Source organism: Macaca fascicularis, chromosome 15, assembly GCF_037993035.2.
Source record: "Macaca fascicularis isolate 582-1 chromosome 15, T2T-MFA8v1.1".
Lineage (NCBI taxonomy): Eukaryota > Metazoa > Chordata > Mammalia > Primates > Cercopithecidae > Macaca > Macaca fascicularis.
Window position 1 is genome coordinate 65,248,737 of NC_088389.1, and position 20,670 is coordinate 65,269,406.

The 20,670-nt window shown below is 47.8% G+C and overlaps 1 protein-coding gene and 1 pseudogene across 2 annotated transcripts in view; one reads left to right on the forward strand and one right to left on the reverse strand.

The window, feature by feature from the left end:
• The window catches only part of LOC135967522 (inosine-5'-monophosphate dehydrogenase 1-like), a 55,786-nt gene extending 35,779 nt beyond the window's left edge, over positions 1-20,007 (forward strand). The window contains exons 2-3 of one of the 2 annotated variants that reach the window (XM_074017288.1): positions 14,091-14,669; positions 17,108-20,007. In XM_074017288.1, the coding sequence (XP_073873389.1) occupies positions 14,591-14,669; positions 17,108-18,276 (1,248 nt within the window). In that variant the 5' untranslated portion in view covers positions 14,091-14,590 and the 3' untranslated portion in view covers positions 18,277-20,007. Of the gene's footprint in view, positions 1-14,090; positions 14,670-15,823 lie in introns of those variants that run through there. The other variant, XM_005593307.5, reaches the window with a different exon arrangement.
• LOC107128733 (ferritin heavy chain pseudogene) lies at positions 13,730-14,403 on the reverse strand (annotated as a pseudogene).
• Positions 20,008-20,670: the final 663 nt, after the last annotated feature.

A 20,670-nucleotide genomic window follows, 5' to 3' on the forward strand; every position in this document is an offset into this window, starting at 1 on the left:
GAGCGGTGGCTCACGCCTGTAATCCCAGCACTTTGGGAGGCCAAGATGGGCGGATCACGAGGTCAGGAGATCGAGACCATCCTGGCTAACACGGTGAAACCCCGTCTCTACTAAAAATACAAAAATTAGCCAGGCGTGGTGGCAGGCGCCTGTAGTCCCAGCTATTCGGGAGGCTGAGGCAGGAGAATGGCATGAACCTGGGAGGCGGAGGTTGCGGTGAGCTGAGATCATGCCACTGCACTCCAGCCTGGGCGACAGAGTGAGATTCCATCTCAAAAAAAAAAAAAAAAAAGGATGCAATAACTTAAATCAACTTTCTCTTCTTCCCAAACAGTCTATAATAAGTCTGTCTCATTCTAGACAGTAAATAGAAATCTGAAAAACCAATTTTTGCTTGTGGCTTTTCATTATAGAGAATAATTTTTGTTGCTGTTGTTGTTGTTGTTGTTGTTTTTGAGATTCTCACTGTTGCCCAGGCTGGAGTGTAGTGGCACGATCTCAGCTCACTGCAACCACTGATGCCTGGGTTCAAGAGATTCTTTGGCCTCAGCCTGCCATGTAGCTGTGATTACAGACAAGTACCACCACACCCAGCGAATGTTTGTATTTTTTTTAGTACAGATGGGGTTTCACCATGTTGGCCAGGCTAGTCTCAAACTCCTGATCTCAAGTGATTCGCCCACCTCAGCCTCCCAAAATGCTGGGATTACAGGCGTGAGCCACTGCACCCGGCCAAGAATAAATTTTAACTGGATAAACATGCCCTCTTTACTAGAATTCTGCTATAATGTCATTAACCTGTATTTAAGCATAAGAAAAATACTCCCATGCTCACCCTGATGACTCAGCCTTGAACGCAAGTCAGGTCTGCTGAAGGGAGATAAAACTGCAAAAGTCTCCATGCTGAGCGTGGGGGACACTTTACTCCTTCAGCCATGGTAGGTTTCCACCCAGACACAGCTCTTGGAACTTGGCTGGTGACCACTGGTGGCTGATGTCAAATGGTCCTCTGATGATTGTCAGTCCCCAGGGTATCAGGGGCACAGCTGTGTGGGGAGAATTTCTGTCTAGAGCTCCATCTCCCAGTCCTATTCTCTGACAAAAGTCATCCCATAGCCAATTGGTAGAGGATGAGGAGTAGAAAAGCCTGGAGAAAAGGAGCTCTGGCAGAGCACCACATGGCTGTCTGGGCAGAGCAGGGACTCCTGCGTCAAAGCAGGGCACAGATGGTCTTCCAAGTAATTACAGAAATTAAATCCCTGGCATATTTTAATCCCTGTACAGCTAGACTGCTAAAAAAGGAAGGAAGGATGGAAGGAAGGAAAAGGAAAGGAAAAAGAAAAGGAAAGGGAAAAAAAGAAAAGGAAAAGGAGAAAAAAAGAAATTGACAGTACTTGATATTGGCTAGGATGTGGGGAAATGGGCACTCTGATTCACAAGGAAAATGTAAAAATGTAAATTAGCTTTTTTTTTTTTTTTCTGAGACGGAGTCTCACTCTGTCACTCAGCCTGAAGTACAGTGGCACAACCTGGACCCCCTGCAACCTCCGCCTCCCGGGTTCAAGTGATTCTCCTGCCTCAGCCTCCGGAGTAGCTGGGATTACAGACGGCCGTCACCACACCCAGCTAATTTTTTTGTATTTTTAGTAGAGACGGGACAGGGCTTCACCATGTTGGCCAGGCTGCTCTCAAACTCCTTGCCTCAAGTGATCTGCCTGTCTTGGCCTCCCAAAATGCTAGGATTACAGGCATGAGCCACTATGCCCAGCCATAAATTAATATCTTTAGAGGACAATGTGGCAGTATCTTTTCCACTCCATTCTAAATTTCAAAACAGAACCAGACCAGGCACAGTGGCTCACGCCTGTAATCCCAGCACATTGGGAGGTCAAGATGGGAGGATCACTTGAGGCTAGGAGTTCGAGACCAGCCTGGCCAACATGGTGAAACCCTGTCTCTACTTAAAAAAAAAAATTAGCTGGGCATGGTGATGTGCACCTAAAATTCCAGCTACTCAGGAGGTTGAGGCACAAGAATCGCTTGAACCTGGGAGGTGGAGGTTGCAGTGAGCCAAGATTGCGCCACTGCACTCCAGCCTAAGAGACAGAGTGAGACTCTGTCTCAAACAAACAAACACAAAAAATGAAAAAACAAAAACAAAACAAAAAAACAGGCTATGAAAAGGAAGAGAGATCTCCCTAGATCATATATCCATTTGACAGATAAGGAAACCAAGGTTCAGCTATATTCCCCGGATTTTTTCAGAGTCTCTCTGTTAGTATGTGCCAGAGACCCTAAATGTGGATAGACACGGTGGCTCACACCTGTAATCTCAGCACTTTGGGAGGCCCAGGCAGGAGAATTTCTTGAGCAGAGGAGTTCAAGACCAGCCTGGCAACATAGTAAGTCTCCCATTTCTACAAAAAATACAAAAAAATTTAGCTGGGCATGGTGTCATGCACCTGTAGTCGCAGCTACTTGGGAGGCTAAGTGGGAAGATCCCTTGAGCCCAGAAGGTGGAAGCTGCAGTGAGCTGTGATGGTGCCACCGCCCTCTAGCCTGGGCAACAGAGTGAAACCCTGTCAGAAACAACAAACTTAAACCCCAATTGATGCATTTTTTTCTTATAGCAAAATAAAACACAAACGAGGGACCTTCTTGCTAGAAGAGACCATCAATACTTTCTGGAATAAGATGAAACTTAATTACATTAAACAAAATCTGGGTAAGCATATCATCTGCCAGAATGTCATTTAGAGAGCTGAAAAATAGTTTTTATACCCCCTGTGGATTAGTAAAAATGTATTTGGTTTCAAATGACAGAAGCTCTACTCAAACTGGAGGAGCTTCCCAGACAGTGTCATCAGGATTGGTTTCTATCTCTTGGGCCTATGTTTCTCAGTGTTGACTTCATCCTTAGTCAGGCTCCCCCACGGAATGGCGAGCTGATACCAGCAGCTCCAGCCTTACATTCTTCTAGTATAGTAGCCCTAGCACTATGGAGCTTTGTTTCCCAAAGTTCCAGCTTTGGAAACTGTATCTAAACTATATGTCTAGATTACATATCCAATCCTAGAGTAATGGCCAGGTCATCCCCAGCCAAACCACATAACCTGAAATTAAGAATGTAATCAGGATTCTGCTATCAAAAGAAGAGTGCAGGCCGGGCGCGGTGGCTCAAGCCTGTAATCCCAGCACTTTGGGAGGCCGAGACGGGTGGATCACGAGGTCAGGAGATCGAGACCATCCTGGCTAACACGGTGAAACCCCGTCTCTACTAAAAAATACAAAAAACTAGCCGGGCGAGGTGGCGGGCGCCTGTAGTCCCAACTACTCGGGAGGCTGAGGCAGGAGAATGGCGGGAACCCGGGAGGCGGAGCTTGCAGTGAGCCGAGATCTGGTCACTGCGCTCCAGCCTGGGCGACAGAGCAAGACTCCGTCTCAAAAAAAAAAAAAAAAAAAAAAAAGAAGAGTGCACAGATACGAGGAAGGCCAAAACAATAGTTATCCATTCCACCCTGTAAGGGAATGTAAACAAGGATGAAATTTTGATGGAAAAGGGAGCATACAGCATTTGTGATCCCCACATTGAAGACTTCCTCAAAATACCCTTTTATGGAAAGACACAAAGCTTCCCGGCCGGGCGCGGTGGCTCAAGCCTGTAATCCCAGCACTTTGGGAGGCCGAGACGGGCGGATCACGAGGTCAGGAGATCAAGACCATACTGGCTAACACGGTGAAACCCCGTCTCTACTAAAAATACAAAAAATTAGCCGGGCGTGGTGGCCGGCGCCTGTAGTCCCAGCTACTCGGAGGCTGAGGCGGGAGAATGGCGTGAACCCGGGAGGCAGAGCTTGCAGTGAGCCGAGATCGCGCCACTGCACTCCAGCCTGGGAGACACAGCGAGACTCCGTCTCAAAAAAAAAAAAAAAAAAAAAAAAAAAAGCTTCCCAAGAACAACACAGCCCCTCTATTCCCTTCAAATACGATTGTACAAAGAAAGCAGTACCCTTCTGCCTACTATGAGTGAATAGATGTGTCTGTCCACTGTCTGGCCAGCTGTCAACTGCCTCACTGTGCCCTGGAGAGAGCTTTTTTTTTTTTTTTTGAGATGGATTCTCACTCTGTCGCCCAGGCTGGAGTGCAGTGGGGCGATCTCGATTCACTGCAACCTCTGCCTCCTGGGTTCAAGCAATTCTTCTGCCTCAGCTTCCCAAGTAGCTGGAATTAGAGACATGCGCCACCACGCCCAGCTAATTTTTTTGTATTTTTAGTAGAGACAGGGTTTCACCATATTTGCCAGGCTGGTCTCGAACTCCTGACCTTGTGATCCACCCGCCTCGGCCTCCCAAAGTGCTGGGATTACAGGTGTGAGCCACTGCGCCCGGCCCTAGGAGAGGGCTTTCGAGGGAGGAAATGGTTTTCATTCTCAGGGGCTGTTACACGGGAGGTTGGATTGACAGGACAAACAAGAAGATGTAAATCTATCTATATATCTGGTGCTAAAAATCTGGAACCAGTGGAATATGAAGGAGCAAATCTGTATGTGTGTATGTGTGTCCCTTTATGTAGACTACAGGAAAAGATGGGTTAGAAGAAAGGGAAGGAAAAACGAGAGAGAAAAGGCCTGGTCTGCTGGCTCATGTCTCTTATGCCTGTAATCCCAGCATTTGGGGAAGTCCAGGCAGGAGGATCCCTCGAAGCCAGGAGTTGCAGACCATCCTGGGCAACATACAGTGAGACCCTGCCTCTACAAAATTAAAAAATTAGCTGGGTGTGGTGGCCTGTGCCTGTAGTACCAGCTACTCGGGAGGCTGAGCAGGAGGATTGTTTAGGCCCAGGAGGTTGAGGCTGCAGTAAGCTAGAATTGTGCCACTGTACTCCAGCCTGGGCAACAGAGGGAGAGCCTGCGTCAAAAAGAGAGAGAGAGAGAGAGAGAGAGAGAGAAAGAGAGAGAAAGAGAGAGAGAGTTGGAGAGAGTTTGGTTTTCTAAGCAGGTTTTATTTTTTATTTTATTTTCTTTTTGAGATGCAGTCTCACTCTGTTGCCAGGCTGGAGTGCAGTGGCATGATCTCAGCTCACTGCAACCTCTGCCTCCAGGGTTCAAGCAATTCTTCTGCCTCAGCCTCCTGAGTAGCTGGGACTACAGGCACGCGCCACCATGCCCAGCTAATTTTTGTATTTCTAGTAAAGACGGGGTTTCACCATGTTGGCCAAGATGGTGTCGATCTCTTGACCTCGTGGTCCACCCACCTTGGCCTCCCAAAGTGCTGGAATTACAGGCATGAGCCACTGCACCTGGTCAACAGGTTTTATATTCTTATTGTCTGTTTTCATTAGTTAGGATATTGACCAGACAGAGATAAAAATATCCGTGGCTTCTTCAAGGTAGAAGTTCTGTTTTTCTCGGCCGGGCACGGTGGCTCATGCCTGCAATCCCAGCACTTTGGGAAGGCCGAGGTGGGTAGATCACCTGAACTCAGGAGTTCGAGACCAGCCTAGCCAACATGGTGAAACCCTGTCTTTACTAAAAATACAAAAATTAGCCAGGTGTGGTGGCAGGTGCCTGTAATCCCAGCTACACAGGAAGACTGAGGCAGGAGAATCACTTGAACCCAGGAGGAAGAGGTCGCAGTGAGCCAAGATCGCACCATTGCACTCCAGCCTGGGCAACAAGAGTGAAACTCCATCTCAAAAAAAAAAAAAAAAAAAAAAAAGGAAAAGTTCTGGTTTTCTCCCAGGTAAAAGTCTAAGCTAGTAGATTATACGGGGCCAGTCAGGGACTCTGTCCCCCCAGGCCCTCTGGGAGTCATCTCTTCCATCTCGTTGCTTTTCTATCCTCCATGGTGTCACAGGGTCAGAGCTGACTCACCTCCCATACATCTTAAAGGGGGGAAAGCAAAAGGCAAGCAGCTTCTAATGAAGGCATGATCTGAAAGTTGCTAACATCACTTTCCCTTTGGCCAGAGTATTGTCTCATGGTCATACCTAGACGCAAGAGAGATCTGTAGCTGGCAAGCACTCAGCTAAACTCAGGGGGAGGGCTGGGAGCAGCTCCTCACGTCTGTAATCACAGCATTTTGGGAGACCAAGGTGGGCGGATCACTTGAGGTCAGGAGTTTGAATCCAGCCTGGTCAACATGGTGAAACCCCGTCTCAACTAAAAACACAAAAATTGGCCTGGCGCGGTGGCTCAAGCCTGTAATCCCAGCACTTTGGGAGGCCGAGACGCGTGGATCACGAGGTCAGGAGATCGAGATCATCCTGGCGAACACGGTGAAACCCCGTCTCTACTAAAAAATACAAAAAACTAGCCAGGCAAGGTGGCGGGCGCCTGTAGTCCCAGCTACTCGGGAGGCTGAGGCAGGAGAATGGCGTGAACCCGGCAGGCGGAGCTTGCAGTGAGCTGAGATCCAGCCACTGCACTCCAGCCCGGGCAACAGAGCGAGACTCCATCTCAAAAAAAAAAAAAAAAAAAAACACAAAAATTAGCCGGGCGTGGTAGTGGGTGCCTGTAATCCCAGCTACTCAGGAGGCTGAGGCAGAAGAATCACTTGAACCCAGGAAGTGGAGGTTGCAGTGAGCCAATATCACGCCATTGTACTCCAGCCTGGGCAACAGAGTGAGACTCCATCTCAAAAAATAAGAAATAAATAAACTCGGGGAGAAGCCGTTACTAACTAAAAGGTGGGGGATATTGGGGAACAATTAGTGACCACTCTCCTTCACCCTTCTTTTTTTTTTTTTCTTGAGACAGAGACTTGCCTGTTGCCTAGGATGGAGTACAGTGGTGAGATCCTAGCTCACTGCAGCCCTGACGTCCTTGGCTCAAGTGATCCTCCAACCTCAGCCTCCCAAATAGCTGGGACTACAGGCACCTGCCATTATGCCTGGCCCTTCTTCACCCTTCTAATCAAAGCTAGTTCTACCCATTTCTCTCTTAAAATCCTCTACACTCTTATTTGCTTATGTGATTTCTTTTTTTTTTTTGAGATGGAGTCTCTCACTCTGTCACCCAGACTAGAGTGCAGTGGTGCGACCTCAGCTCACTGCAACCTCCGCCTCCCGGGTTCAAGCCATTCTCCTGCCTCAGCCTCTCGTGTAGCTGGGATTACATGTGCCCACCACCATGCCCAGCTAATTTTTGTATTTTTAGTAGAGAGGGGTTTTGCCATGTTGACCAAGCTGGTCTCAACTCCTGACCTCAGGTGACCTCCCACCTCGGCCTCCCAAAGTGCTGGTATTATAGGCATGAGCCAACGGGTTAGGCCTGTGTGACTTCTTTTAAGGAGCCATTCTTGATCTTCTTCCTTTGCTGAGCTCCCACAGCTCTTTTCATATTCCTTATGGTCCTTAGACTATCCAGTGCTTTAGTTGGATGGGTTCCCTACTAGTCTAGGAGCTCCTTAAGGACAGGGAGGAGGACCAGGTCACATCTCTGCCCACCTACCACACTTCACACAGTAGGGCTTAAGAAATGATTGCTAAAGGAATGAAACTTTTTCACTTTTCTGACGATAAATTGGAAATATTAGAATGTTGGAAAGTTGAAAACTCCTAAATACTGTACTTCAGTGTTCGTTTCTTAAAAGCAAGGACCAACCGGGCACTGTGGCTCACACCTGCAATCCTAGCACTTTGATAGGCCGAGGTGGGTGGATTGACTGAACTCAGGAGTTCAAGACCACCCTGGGAAACATGGTGAAACGCTGTCTCTACTGAAATACAAAAAATTAGCCAGGCGTGGTAGCGGGGACCTGTAGACCCAGCTATTCAGGAGGCTGAGGCACAAGAATTGCTTGAGCCTGGGAGGCGGAGGTTGAGCCGAGATCACACCACTGCACTCCAGCATGGGCAACAGAGCAAGACTGGGCCTCCAAAAAAAAAAAAATGTCGAAACCTTTTCTTACATAACCATATTTTTTTATTGTGGTTTGACAGATGTTTCCTTAAATGCCTGGAGGAAAGGAAACAAGGAAGGGAAAAAAGCAGTAGAAAAATAAAAGACAATTTTCCAGGTCTTTGCAGATTGGCTCTATGTTGGATCACTCCTTCTATGCTTAGCCATGCTGTTTGCAACTCTGCCTTAACCTCCACTTCCTGCTTGCACTGAGTCTAAAAATCAGGCAGAGGTGAAAACTCAAGGTCTTCCCAGTTCTTTAAGCGTGTGTCCTTCTCTTGGCATGTGTGTGGCTTTCTAGATTCCCCAGTAAACGTAGAAAACTTTCAAAGCTCTTATTCTCCCCCAAAATCTCATTCTCTGGATTTTCCTCTCAGGCTTTTAACATGTCTGTTGTTTGATCTAGCCATTTTTTGATTGTTTGCTTTGCCCAGGTCATAGCAGTTTATTCATTTGTTCTTAATTGTTTTTAGGAAAAGTCTGTGTAGCTGCTCTATCCTAGTAGACTTCCAAGTTAGTTACAACAAAGAGAAACCCTAGTTAGATTCAAAAGACAAATCCTGGGCCGGCGCAGTGGCTCACGCCTGTAATCCTAGTACTTTGGAAGGCCAAGGTGGGTGGATCACCTGAGGTCAAGAATTCGAGACCAGCCTGGCCAACATGGGGAAGCCCCCTTTCTACCAAAAATGCAAAAATTAGCTGGGCGTGGTGGCGGGCACCTGTAATCCCAGCTACCCGGGAGGCTGAGGCAGGAGAATAATTTGAACCCGGGAGGCGGAGGTTGCAGTGAGCTGAGATCACACCATTGCACTCCAGCACTGGTGAAAGAGCGAAACTCGGTCTCAAAAAAAAAAAAAATCAAATCCTGTTCTGTAGGAACAAGGGCCACTCTGCTCTCTCTAGAACCAGGTATCCACACAGGGAACACAGACTGCTGGCTTTAAGATCACTGCTTCTATAAGGAGGGGATGGGGCTAAGGTAAGTTAAAATACCACAAAAATCTTAGCTGTTTCAGTGGCCTTTCCTGGTTAAGTATTTGCTTGGTTGCTGTAAACTTTTTTTTTTTTTGAAATGGAGTGTCACTCTGTCGCTCAGGCTGGAGTGCAGTGGCACAATCTTGGCTCACTGCAACTTCCGCCTTCCAGGTTCAAGCAATTCTCCTGCCTCAGCCTCCCAAGTAGCTGGGAGTAATTTTTTACTCCCAGCTAATTTTTGTATTTTTAATAGAGACAGCGTTTCACCATATTGGTCAGGCTGATCTTGAACTCCTGGCCTCAAGTGATCTACCCGCCTCGGCCTCCCAAAGTGCTGGGATTACAGGCATGAGCCACTGGACCCGGCCCGTTGCTGTAAACTTTCAACTATCTCCTAGCATTCTGATAAGGTTGATTCCAACAGGTTTTGCCAAGTTTTTCAGTGTTTCTGGGGAGAAATGGATCCCCTACTCTGCCATTTTCAATAATGCCACTTCTAACCTCCATGCCTTTCTAGTATACTCAATTTCTATCTTTTTATGCTGTTCTCTTTTTTTTTTGTTTTGTTTTGAGGTACAGTCTCCTCTGTCACCCAGGCTGGAGCGTAATGGTGTGATCTCGGCTTACTGCAACCTCCACCTCCCAGGTTCAAGTGATTCTCCTGCCTTGGCCTCCTGAGCAGCTGGGATTACAGGCACCTGCCACCACACCCAGCTAATTTTTGTTTTTTGTTTTTTTTTGAGATGGAGTCTCACTCGGTTGCCCTGTCTGGAGTGCAGTGGTGTGATCTTGGCTCACTGCAACCTCTGCATCCTAGGTTCAAGCTATTCTCAAGCCTTAGCCTCCTGAGTAGCTGGGATTACAGGCATGCACCACCACATTCGGCTAATTTTTGTATTTTTTAGTAGAGACGGGGTTTCACCATGTTGACCAGGATAATCTTGAACTCCTGACCTCAGGTGATTCACCCACCTTGGCCTTTCAAAGTGCTGGGATTACAAACATGAAACATTGCGCTTGGTCAATTTTTATGCTGTTCTCTAAGCCACTTCCTTAGAACCACCTTCTAATTCACTAACTCTCTCTTTGTCTATGTCCATCTAAGATAATGTATATCTCATTTATTGAGGGTTTATTCCCCCAATAACTTACTTTTTTCATTTAGGAAATTATTTTCAGGATTTCTTTTTTTTTTTTCTTTTTTTTTTTTTTTGAGACGGAGTCTTGCTCTGTCGCCCAGGCTGGAGTGCAGTGGCGCAATCTCGGCTCACTGCAAGCTCCGCCTCCTGGGTTCACGCCATTCTCCTGCCTCAGCCTCCCGAGTAGCTGGGACTACAGGCGCCCGCCACTGCGCCCGGCTAATTTTTTTTCTATTTTTAGTAGAGACGGGGTTTCACCATGGTCTCGATCTCCTGACCTTGTGATCCGCCCGCCTCGGCCTCCCTATTTTCAGGATTTCTAATTTTTTTTTTTTTTTTTTTTTGAGATGGAGTCTCGCTCTGTCGCCCAGGCTGGAGTGCAGTGGCGCGATCTCGGCTCACTGCAAGCTCCGCCTCCTGGGTTTACGCCATTCTCCTGCCTCAGCCTCCTGAGTAGCTGGGACTACAGGCGCCCACCACCGCGCCCGGCTAATTTTTTTTTGTATTTTTAGTAGAGACGGGGTTTCACCGTGGTCTCGATCTCCTGACCTTGTGATCCGCCCGCCTCGGCCTCCCAAAGTGCTGGGATTACAGGCGTGAGCCACCGCGCCCGGCCTAATTTTTTATTAATTTTTAATTTTTAAACTTTTCATTTTGAAATAATTTTAGATTTACAGAAGAGCTTCAGAGATAGCATAGCAAATTCTTGTATATCCTCCACCCAACTTTCCCTAATGTTAACAGTTACATAATGTCTTGCATAACTCTGAGACATTTATCAAAAAAACTAAACTTAATACCATACTACTAACTTTATTCAGATTTCCTTAATTTTTCTTTTTCTTTTTTTCTGTTCAGCATCCAATCCAAGACACCATGTTGAATCCAGTTGTCAAGTCTCAAATCCGTGACCGTTTCTCAGTCTTTCATTGTCTCATGACCTTGGCATTTTTAAAGAGTACTGGGCAGGTTATTTTGTCTAATGTTCCCCAATTTAGGTTTTTGTCTGATGTTTTCTGTTAAACTAGGCTTATAGATTTTGGGGAAGAATGCTACAGAGATAAAGTGCCCTTCTCATCACATCATATAAGGGGGTATATGATATAGTCTGACATTATTATTTAGGTTAACTTGATCACTTGGTTAAGGTGGTATCTCCATTGTGCAGTTGCTATTTTTCCCTTTCCATATTCTATGCATTAGAAGTGAGTCACTGAGTCCAGTCAATACTGAAGAAGAGAGAAACTGAGCTGTGCTTCCTGGACAGAGATGAATCAAAGAATATGTGTTCTTTATTTATTTATTTAGAGACAGGGTCTCACTATATCTCCCAGGCTGGTCTCAAACCCCTGGCCTTGAATGATCCTCCTGCCTTGGCTCCCCACAGTGCTGGGATTATAGGCATGAGCCAATGCGCCAGGTCTCTTTTTTTTTTTTTTTTTTTTTTTTGAGACGGAGTCTGGCTCTGTCGTCCAGGCTGGAGTACAGTGGCCGGATCTCAGCTCACTGCAAGCTCCGCCTCCCGGGTTTACGCCATTCTCCTGCCTCAGCCTCCCGAGTAGCTGGGACTACAGGCGCCCGCCACCTCGCCCGGCTAGTTTTTGTATTTTTTAGTAGAGACGGGGTTTCACCGTGTTAGCCAGGATGGTCTCGATCTCCTGACCTCGTGATCCGCCCATCTCGGCCTCCCAAAGTGCTGGGATTACAGGCTTGAGCCACCGCGCCCGGCCTAGGTCTCTTTTTATGTTTATTCAATTTGTTATTCTTCCTTTATCCCTTTGAGGATCCGAGGCATACTTGTGTTGAAGCCTTCTATTTCTGTTGTTTATTTTCTTAGATTGAGAGTATCTGTGAAAGGAGTCTTCTAAAGATTATTCTTTTTTTTTTTTTTTTTTTTTTTTTTTTTTTTGCATTTATCTAGAGTGAATTACCCTCCTAATTATGGAGGATTTTATTTTGCTTGTTTTTTGGGTTTGTGTGTGTGTGTGTGTGTGTGTGTGTGTGTGTGGTGAGGAATCTGTCCTCTCTACAATTAATTTTAATAAGTTGAGGAAATTTATTTGCGGGTTCATCTTAGAGTGGGAAGTTTTGCAATTTTGTTCAGTTTCGTTTTGCTATATCCTTCCTTCTTTCTCACTGCTCTCACCATCCTTATCTAGGGTTTTTGCGAATTCAGTCACGGCCCTGTATGTTTGGCATAGATCCCGGTTTTGTGGCCATGTCTATGTTGGCCTGGTTCCTAGGTATGAAAGTTACAAAAGCTGCCGTCCCAGGCAGCAGAGGGCAGCAGCTTATTTCAGCCTCATTTTCTCACCTCAGCCCCTAGTTTTATGAACTGAGACAGATTCCAACCCACTCTGAATGGAGCATTTTCCTCTATCAGATTACTTTTTTACTTTGAAAAAAAATATATCTACATGTATTTTTGAGAGGTCTCACCCTGTTGCACAGGCTGGAGTGCAGTGGCTCAATCATAGCTCACTGCAACCTCCACTTTCCCAGGCTTAGGTGATTCGCCACCTCAGCCTCCCAAGTAATTGGGACTACAGGTGCAAGCCACCATGCCCAGCTAATTTTCATATTTTTTTTATAAACAGGGTTTTATCATGTTGCTCAGACTAGTCTCGAACTCCTGGCCTCAAGTGATCCACCCACCTCTGCCTCCCAAAGTGCTATGATTACAGGTGTGAGCCACCATGCCCAGAAAAAATAATGTTTTTAATAAACACAAAAATAAAATAGATAAGTTCTCATAAAATTACTATATTTAAACAATAAGGGCCAGGCGCGGTGGCTCACGCCTGTAATCCCAGTACTTTGGGAGGCTGAGGCGGGTGGATCATTTGAGGTCAGGAGTTCAAAACCAGCCTAGCCAACACGGTGAAACCCCATCTCTACTAAAAATACCAAGATTAGCCAGGCATGGTGGTGGGCACCTGTAATCCCAACTACTTGGGAGGATGAGGCAGGAGAATTGCTTGAGGTCAGGAGGCAGAGGTTGCAGTGAGCCAAGATCACACCATTGCACTCCAGCCTGGGCAATAGAGCAAGACTCTGTCTCAGAAAACAAATGAACAAACAAACAAACAAAAAACCAACAGGGAAAAATTTGTGTGTGCCATTTTATTTCAATAAATACACAAATAGGTGGTAAGAATACACACACAGTGAAGGAACATCACAATATTTATTGCGTTTATTTCTTGGAAATGGTTTTTGGTTATTGTTTTGAGACAGGATCTCCTCTCACTGCAAACTGCACCTCCTGGGCTCTAAAAACCCTCTAACCTCAGCCCCACCCCCATTAGCTGGGACTACAAGTGCACACCACCACACCTGGCTACTTTTTGTATTTTTTTGTAGTAACAGGGTTTCACCATGTTGCCTGGGCTGGCTGTAAACTCCTAGCCTCAACTGATCTGCCTGCCTCGGTCTCCCAAAGTGCTGGGATTGCAGGCATGAGCCACCACCGGCTGATAATGGTCTTTAAAGACATTTCTGGACATTTGTGATTAGAGGAAAAATGTTGCCTAATAGTCTAATAAGTTTTAGAAAATATTTGTTCGATTTTGTAAGCCATTTTATTTTTCTATCATTAGTTGATGCCTGTGTGTGTGTGTGTGTGTTTTTTTTTGTTTTTTTTTTTTGGTGGGGGGGTACCAAATTTCTTTATTTGAACGAATGGTACAAATCAAAGAACTTAAGCGGATGTTCAGGTACAACTTACAGAAAAGGTAAAGGAAACCCCAACATGCATGCACTGCCTTGGTGACCAGGGAATTCACCCCATGGCTATGGGGAAATTAGCCTGAGGCTTAGCTTTCATTATCGCTGTCTCCCAGGGTGTGCTTGTCAAAGAGATACTCTGCCAAGCCAGATTCGGGTGCTCCCATCCTGCGCAAATTGGTCACGTGGTCACCCAATTCTTTGGTGGCTTTCACCTGCTCATTCAGGTAATGTGTCTCAATGAAGTCACACAAATGGGGGTCATTTTTGTCAGTGGCCAGTTTGTGCAGTTCCAGTAGTGACTGATTCACATTTCTTTCCAAATGTAACGCACACTCCATCGCATTCAGCCCGCTCTCCCAGTCGTCATAGTCTGGTTTCTTGATATCCTGAAGGAAGATTCGGCCACCTCCTTGGTTCTGCAGCTTCATCAGTTCTCGGCATGTTCCCTTTCCTCATGAGATTGGTGAAGAAAGTATTTGGCAAAGTTCTTCAAAGCCACATCATCGCGGTCAAAGTAGTAGGACATGGACAGGTAAACGCAGGAAGCGTAGAGCTCCAGGTTGATCTGGCGGTTGATGGCGGCCTTTGAGTCCTGGTGGTAGTTCTGGCGCACCTGCGAGGTGGACGCGGTCGTCATGGCGGAGGCTAAGGACAGGCGGCGGTGGCGGCGGTGGCTGCGCGGCGCTGGAGCGGCAGCGGGGGCCTTGGGGCGATCCGAGGGCGCGGTGAAGAGGTGACTGAGGGCTGGCTACGGGCGGCCGGCCGGGATGGAGGACCAGCGCCGGTTCCGTCCAAGCACTGTTGAAGCAGGAAACCCCGATGACTCTCCGCAAAGAACGTCTGGCCTATGTGTTTGTTTTTATGCCAAGATCGTGTTGTATTTGAGTCAAAAAATATGACTGATGGAAGACTCCTCAACAAAATTGGTAGGTAATATTTGTGTACAATTTTTATATTTATATATAACCCCACATTAGTCATTTCAGAAATGGATGAAGGCAGGCCGGGCGCGGTGGCTCAAGCCTGTAATCCCAGCACTTTGGGAGGCCGAGACGGGCGGATCACGAGGTCAGGAGATCAAGACCATCCTGGCTAACACGGTGAAACCCCGTCTCTACTAAAAAATACAAAAAACTAGCCGGGCGAGGTGGCGGGCGCCTGTAGTCCCAGCTACTCGGGAGGCTGAGGCCGGAGAATGGTGTGAATCTGGGAGGTGGAGCTTGCAGTGAGCTGAGATCCAGCCACTGCACTCCAGCCTGGGCTACAGAGCGAGACTCCGTCTCAAAAAAAAAAAAAAAAAAAGAAATGGATGAAGGCGGTAGGAAGATAGCGTGAGTAGGATGAGGTACATTGTTTTTCTTCCAATTAGCTATTTGTCTCTTATTTTTTATTTTTGTTTTATTTTATTTATTTATTTTTTGAGATGGAGTCTTGCTCTGTTGCCCAGGCTGGAGTGCAGTGGCACGATCTCGGCTCACTGCAACCTCTACCTCCCGGGTTCAAGTGATTCTCCTGCCTCAGCCTCCCTAGTAGCTGGGATTACAGGTGCCTGCCACCATGCCCAGCTAGTTCTTGTATTTTTAGTAGAGACGGGGTTTCACCATGTTGGCCAGGCTGGTCTCAAACTCATGACCTCAAGTGATCACCTGCCTCAGTCTCCCAAAGTGCTGGATTTACAGGCATGAGCCACCTTGTCTAGCGGATTTTTTAAAAATAAATTTCTTGGCTAGGCGCAGTGACTCATGCCTGTAATCCCAGCACTTTGGGAGGTCAAGACGGATGGATGACTTGAGGTCAGAAGTTTGAGACAAGCCTGGCCAACATGGTGAAACCCCGTTTCTACCAAAAATACAAAAACTAGCTGGATTTGGTGGCGGACGCCTGTAATCCCAGCTACTCGGGAGGCTGAGGCAGGAAAATCGCTTGAAGTTGAGAGGTAGGGGGTTGCAGTGAGCCGAGATCACACCATTGCACTCCAGCCTGGGTGACAAGAGTGAGACTCCATCTCAAAAAAATAAATAAATAAATTACTTGATCTTATTAAGTAGAAAAGTTTTGTCTGTTCCTTTATTTTCTTATCTTTTTTTTTTTTTTTTTTTTTTTTTGAGACGGAGTCTCGCTCTGTTGCCCAGGCTGGAGTGCAGTGGCTGGATCTCGGCTCACTGCAAGCTCCGCCTCCCGGGTTTATGCCATTCTCCTGCCTCAGCCTCCCGAGTAGCTGGGACTACAGGCGCCCGCCACCTCACCCGGCTAGTTTTTTGTATTTTTTAGTAGAGACGGGGTTTCACTGGGTTAGCCAGGATGGTCTCGATCTGCTGACCTCGTGATCCGCCCGTCTCGGCCTCCCAAAGTGCTGGGATTACAGGCTTGAGCCACCGCGCCCGGCCTATTTTCTTATCTTATTAAGGTTACAAATAAAAGTAAGATTGTTTAACAGGCAGGAGCAACAGAAAACAAGGACTCGAAACTTTACAAACTCTGTGATCAATTAATGAATGATTGGAAATTGTACTGAGAATGATGGCTCGCACCTGTAGTGCCAACTACTGTGGAGGCTGAGGCAGACGGATCCCTTGAGTTGTGAGTCCAGCCTGGACAACATAGTGAGACCCTGTCTCTAAATAAATAAATAAAAAAAACCAGAAATTGTCTGTACTGTACTTAGCACAAATTCTATCAATGTATGCCAAATTATACATAACATATAGAAATAGAATCTCTGCTGTCAAAGTAGTAGATGTTCTGGATAAAACATTTCAGGTTCTGAATACAGAGAAAACATGAGAGTACAAGGGAAATGCTAAAATAACTACTACTTGCAACTTCAACTGGACCCAGATATTTAATCTAGTAGTAGTGTTGAAAATTATGGGCCTGGCATGGTGACTCACGCCTGTAATCCCAGCACCTAGGGAGGCCAAGGCATATAGATCACTTGAGCTCAGGAGTTCAAGACCAGCCTGTGCAACATGGTGAAACCCCATCTCTACAAAAAATACAAAAATTAGGCGGGCATGGTGGCATGCACCTGTAGTCCCAGCTACTTATGAAGCTGAGGTGGGAGGATGGCTTGAGCCCAAGAGGCAAAGGTTGCAGTGAGCCGAGATCATACCACTGCCCTCCAGCTTGGGCCACAGACCCTGCTTTCAAGGCCGCGGCGGCAGCATGGCAGGGGCGCGGCATCAGCAGCCGCAGCGGCAGGTGGCCCAGGGGGTGTTTCTGTCGGGTCGCATGGTCTGGCGGCAGCATGGTGGACTACCTGATCAGCCGCACACCGGCTACCTGCTCGAGGACAGGCTCACAGCGCAGCAGCTCTTCGCCAGCGCCCACAGTCTCACCTACCATGACTTCCTGATTCTCCCAGGATTCATAGACTTCACAGCTGATGAGGTGGACCTGACCTCAGCCCTGACCCGGAAGATCACGCTGAAGACACCGCTGATCTCCTCCCCCATGGACACTGTGACAGAGGCTGACATGGCCATCGTGATTGCTCTGATGGGAGATATTGGTTTCATCCACCACAACTGCACCCCAGAGTTCCAGGTCAAGGAGCTGCGTAAGGTTAAGAAGTTTGAACAGGGCTTCATCACGGACCCCGTGGCGCTGAGCCCCTCGCACACTGTGGGTGATGTGCTGGAGGCCAAGATGTGGCATGGCTTCTCTGGCATCCCCATCACTGAGACGGGCACCATGGGCAGCAAGCTGGAGGGCATCGTCACCTCCCAAAATACCAACTTTCTTGCTGAGAAGGACCATACCACCCTCCTTAGTGAGGTGACGATGCCAAGGATTGAGCTGGTGGTGGCTCCAGCAGGTGAGACGTTGAAAGAGGCAAATGAGATCCTGCAGCGCAGCAAGAAAGGGAAGCTGTCTTTCGTCAATGATCGTGATGAGCTGGTGGCCATTATCACTGGCACTGACCTGAAGAAGAACCAAGACTACCCTCTGGCTTCCAAGGATTCCCACAAGCAGCTGCTGTGCGGGGCAGCTGTGGGCACCTGTGAGGATGACAAATATCACCTGGACCTGCTCACCCAGGCGGGCATCGACGTCATAGTCTTGGACTCATCCCAAGGGAACTCGGTGTATCAGATCACCATGGTGCATGACATCAAACAGAAGTACCCCCACCTCCAGGTGATTGGGGGAAACATGGTGACAGCAGGCCAGGTCAAGAACCTGATTGATGATGGTGTGGACCGGCTGTACGTGGGCATGGGCTGTGGCTCCATCTGCATCACCTCGGAAGTGATGGCTTGTGGTCGGCCCCAGGGCACTGCTGTGTACAAGGTGACCAAGTATGCCTGGCACTTTGGTGTGCCCATCGTAGCCTATGGAGGCATCCAGACCGTGAGGCACATGGTCAAGGCCCCAGCCCTTGGAGCCTCGACAGTGATGATGGGCTCCCTGCTGGCCGCCACCATGGAGGCCCCTGGTGAGTACTTCTTCTCAGAAGGGGTGTGGCTCAAGAAGTACCAGGGCATGGGCTCACTGGATGCCATGGAGAAGAGCAGCAGCAGCCAGAAATGATACTTCAGCGAGGAGGATAAGGTGAAGATCACGCAGGGTGTCTAGGGCTTCATCCAGGACAAAGGGTCCATTCAGAAGTTCATGCCCTACCTCATAGTGGGCATCCAGCATGGCTGCCAGGATGTCGGGGCCCACAGCCTGTCTGTCCCTCCGTCCATGATGTACTCAGGAGAGCTCAAGTTTGAGAAGCGGATCATGTCAGCCCAGATCAAGGGTGGCGTCCATGGTCTGCACTTTTAGGAGAAGCAGCTGTACTGAGGACAACAGTGGAGGCCAAGGTGGTGGAGGGGGCGCACCCCAGTGTACCCCTTCAGGCACAGCCTCCCTCCATAACTGAGTGGTCTGCAGATTTGCACTATGGGTTCCCCAGCTCCTTTCCAGGGAGAGAGCAGGGGAGGCCCTGAGGGGTCTGCAGGCCCTCGCTGGGCATCCCCTGCAGAGTCAGGACTGCTCCCTGGGCCAGGCTGCCCTGGGAGCCCCCTAAGCCCAGCCAGCTGGGTTCTCAGGCCCTGTGCCTGCCTCAGGTCTTTCTTGCGGCAGCCTGCTCCAGCCCAGCCCTCATCCCGGGGCAGGCAGCCCCTCCTGGCTTCTCCTGTAGGGCACCTTCCTGCCCCCAGCCCCCCAGAAAATGGTGCTCTCCTGGCCCTGCCTCTGGCCCTTCCTGAGCCGCTGCCCCCTCAGCCATGTGGCACTTCTGAGCTCCTGACCTAGGCCAAGGGGAGGTCTCTGCCCCCTTCCCTGGCCCTGGGCTACCCTTGGGTCCTGCTCCTCAGGCCACTCCCCTGTCCCTGGCCCTGGGGAGGGGTCTGCCCTGGTCATGGCCACCTGCCTGTCATTCCTGACTTATCACCGTCCCCAGTGAACCATTCCTGCCCTCTCCTCAGCTGCAGTTGAAGGCTTTAACTTTGCATACTTTGGGATCACAGTTGCATCATTGTGTATTAAATAATTGGAATAAATCAAGCAGGTCTCAAAGCCAAAAAGAAAAAAAAAGGAAGGAAGGAAGGAAGGAAGGAAGGAAGGAAGGAAGGAAGGAAGGAAGGAAAGAAGGGAGAAAAGAAAAGAAAATTATGTAGACCAGAGTTCATGGGTTCCAGCTCTGGCTTATCTCTTGTCTGGTTGCATGACTTGTCATTTTTGGCCTTAGTTTTCTTTAAAACTATGAGTTTAAGACATGAGCTGTCTCTCCATATCTCCCTTTTTTTTTTTTTTTTTTTTGAGACAGTCTCACTCTGTTGCCCAGAGTGTAGGGGCACAATCTCAACTCACTGCAACCTCCGCCTCCCAGGTTCAAGAGATTCTCCTGCCTCAGCCTCCTGAGTAGCTGGGATTACAGGCATCCGCCACCATGCCCAGCTAATTTTTGTATTTTTAGTAGAGGCGAGGTTTCACCATGTTGGCCAGGCTGGTCTCAAACTCCTGACCTCAAGTGATCCATCCGCCTTAGTCTCCCAAAGTGCTGGGATTACAGGTGTGAGCCACCTCGCCTGGCCTATATCTTCCACTTTTAATAACCTAGGCCCAGGATCTGAAAAATATTTCCACAGTGAGTGAAGTAATTACGATTCCATGCCTCAGAGACCTCCAACATCTCTATGTCATCAGAGAGCCGTTTTTGCGCGCTTTCCATCTGTGTTCATTTGTGTCCTATGTACCCCGGGTCTCTTTCCTTGCTATGTTTTTATTATGTTCGTATGAATTAAAATCCAAAATCCTTTTTCCTAACAGAAATACTTTCCTCCTGAGCTCTTACTTGCCCCTTTGCTAGCAAAGATGGTTAATTACCTCCAACACATGAAGGGTAGAGTCAAACAGGGAATTGTATTAACATCTGCTTTGTTTGTTCCTGGAAACCTATGCAAATAAACAAAAGAAAATATTGTTACTAAGCAAGTATAACACAATTTAGTTTGCCCAAAGCACTTTATAGTATTTCCTATTGTTTATTATTCCTGCCAAGACTAAGGCAAGAGAAGGTAACAGATGCGAGTCCATTAATGAGCCTCTAGCAGCACATTGCACTGTGATGAAATGGTTACAAGAATTGAATTGGAGGAGTGGGGTTAGAGAAGATTGGAACTGTTGGGGTTTTTATTTGAGGCTACAAAATAGTATAGTTTGAGAGCCAGACACTGTGGCTCACGCCTGTAATATCAGCACTTTGGGAGGCCAAGGCATGCGGATGACTTGAGGTCAGGAGTTCGAGACAAGCCTGGCAAACATGGGGAAACCCTGTCTCTACTAAAAATACAAAAATTAGGGCTGGGCGCGGTGGTTCATGCCTGTAATCCCAGCACTTTGGGAGGCCGAGGGGGGCGGATCACCTGAGGTCGGGAGTTCGAGACCATCCTGACCAACATGGAGAAACCCCGTCTCTACTAAAAATACCAAAAA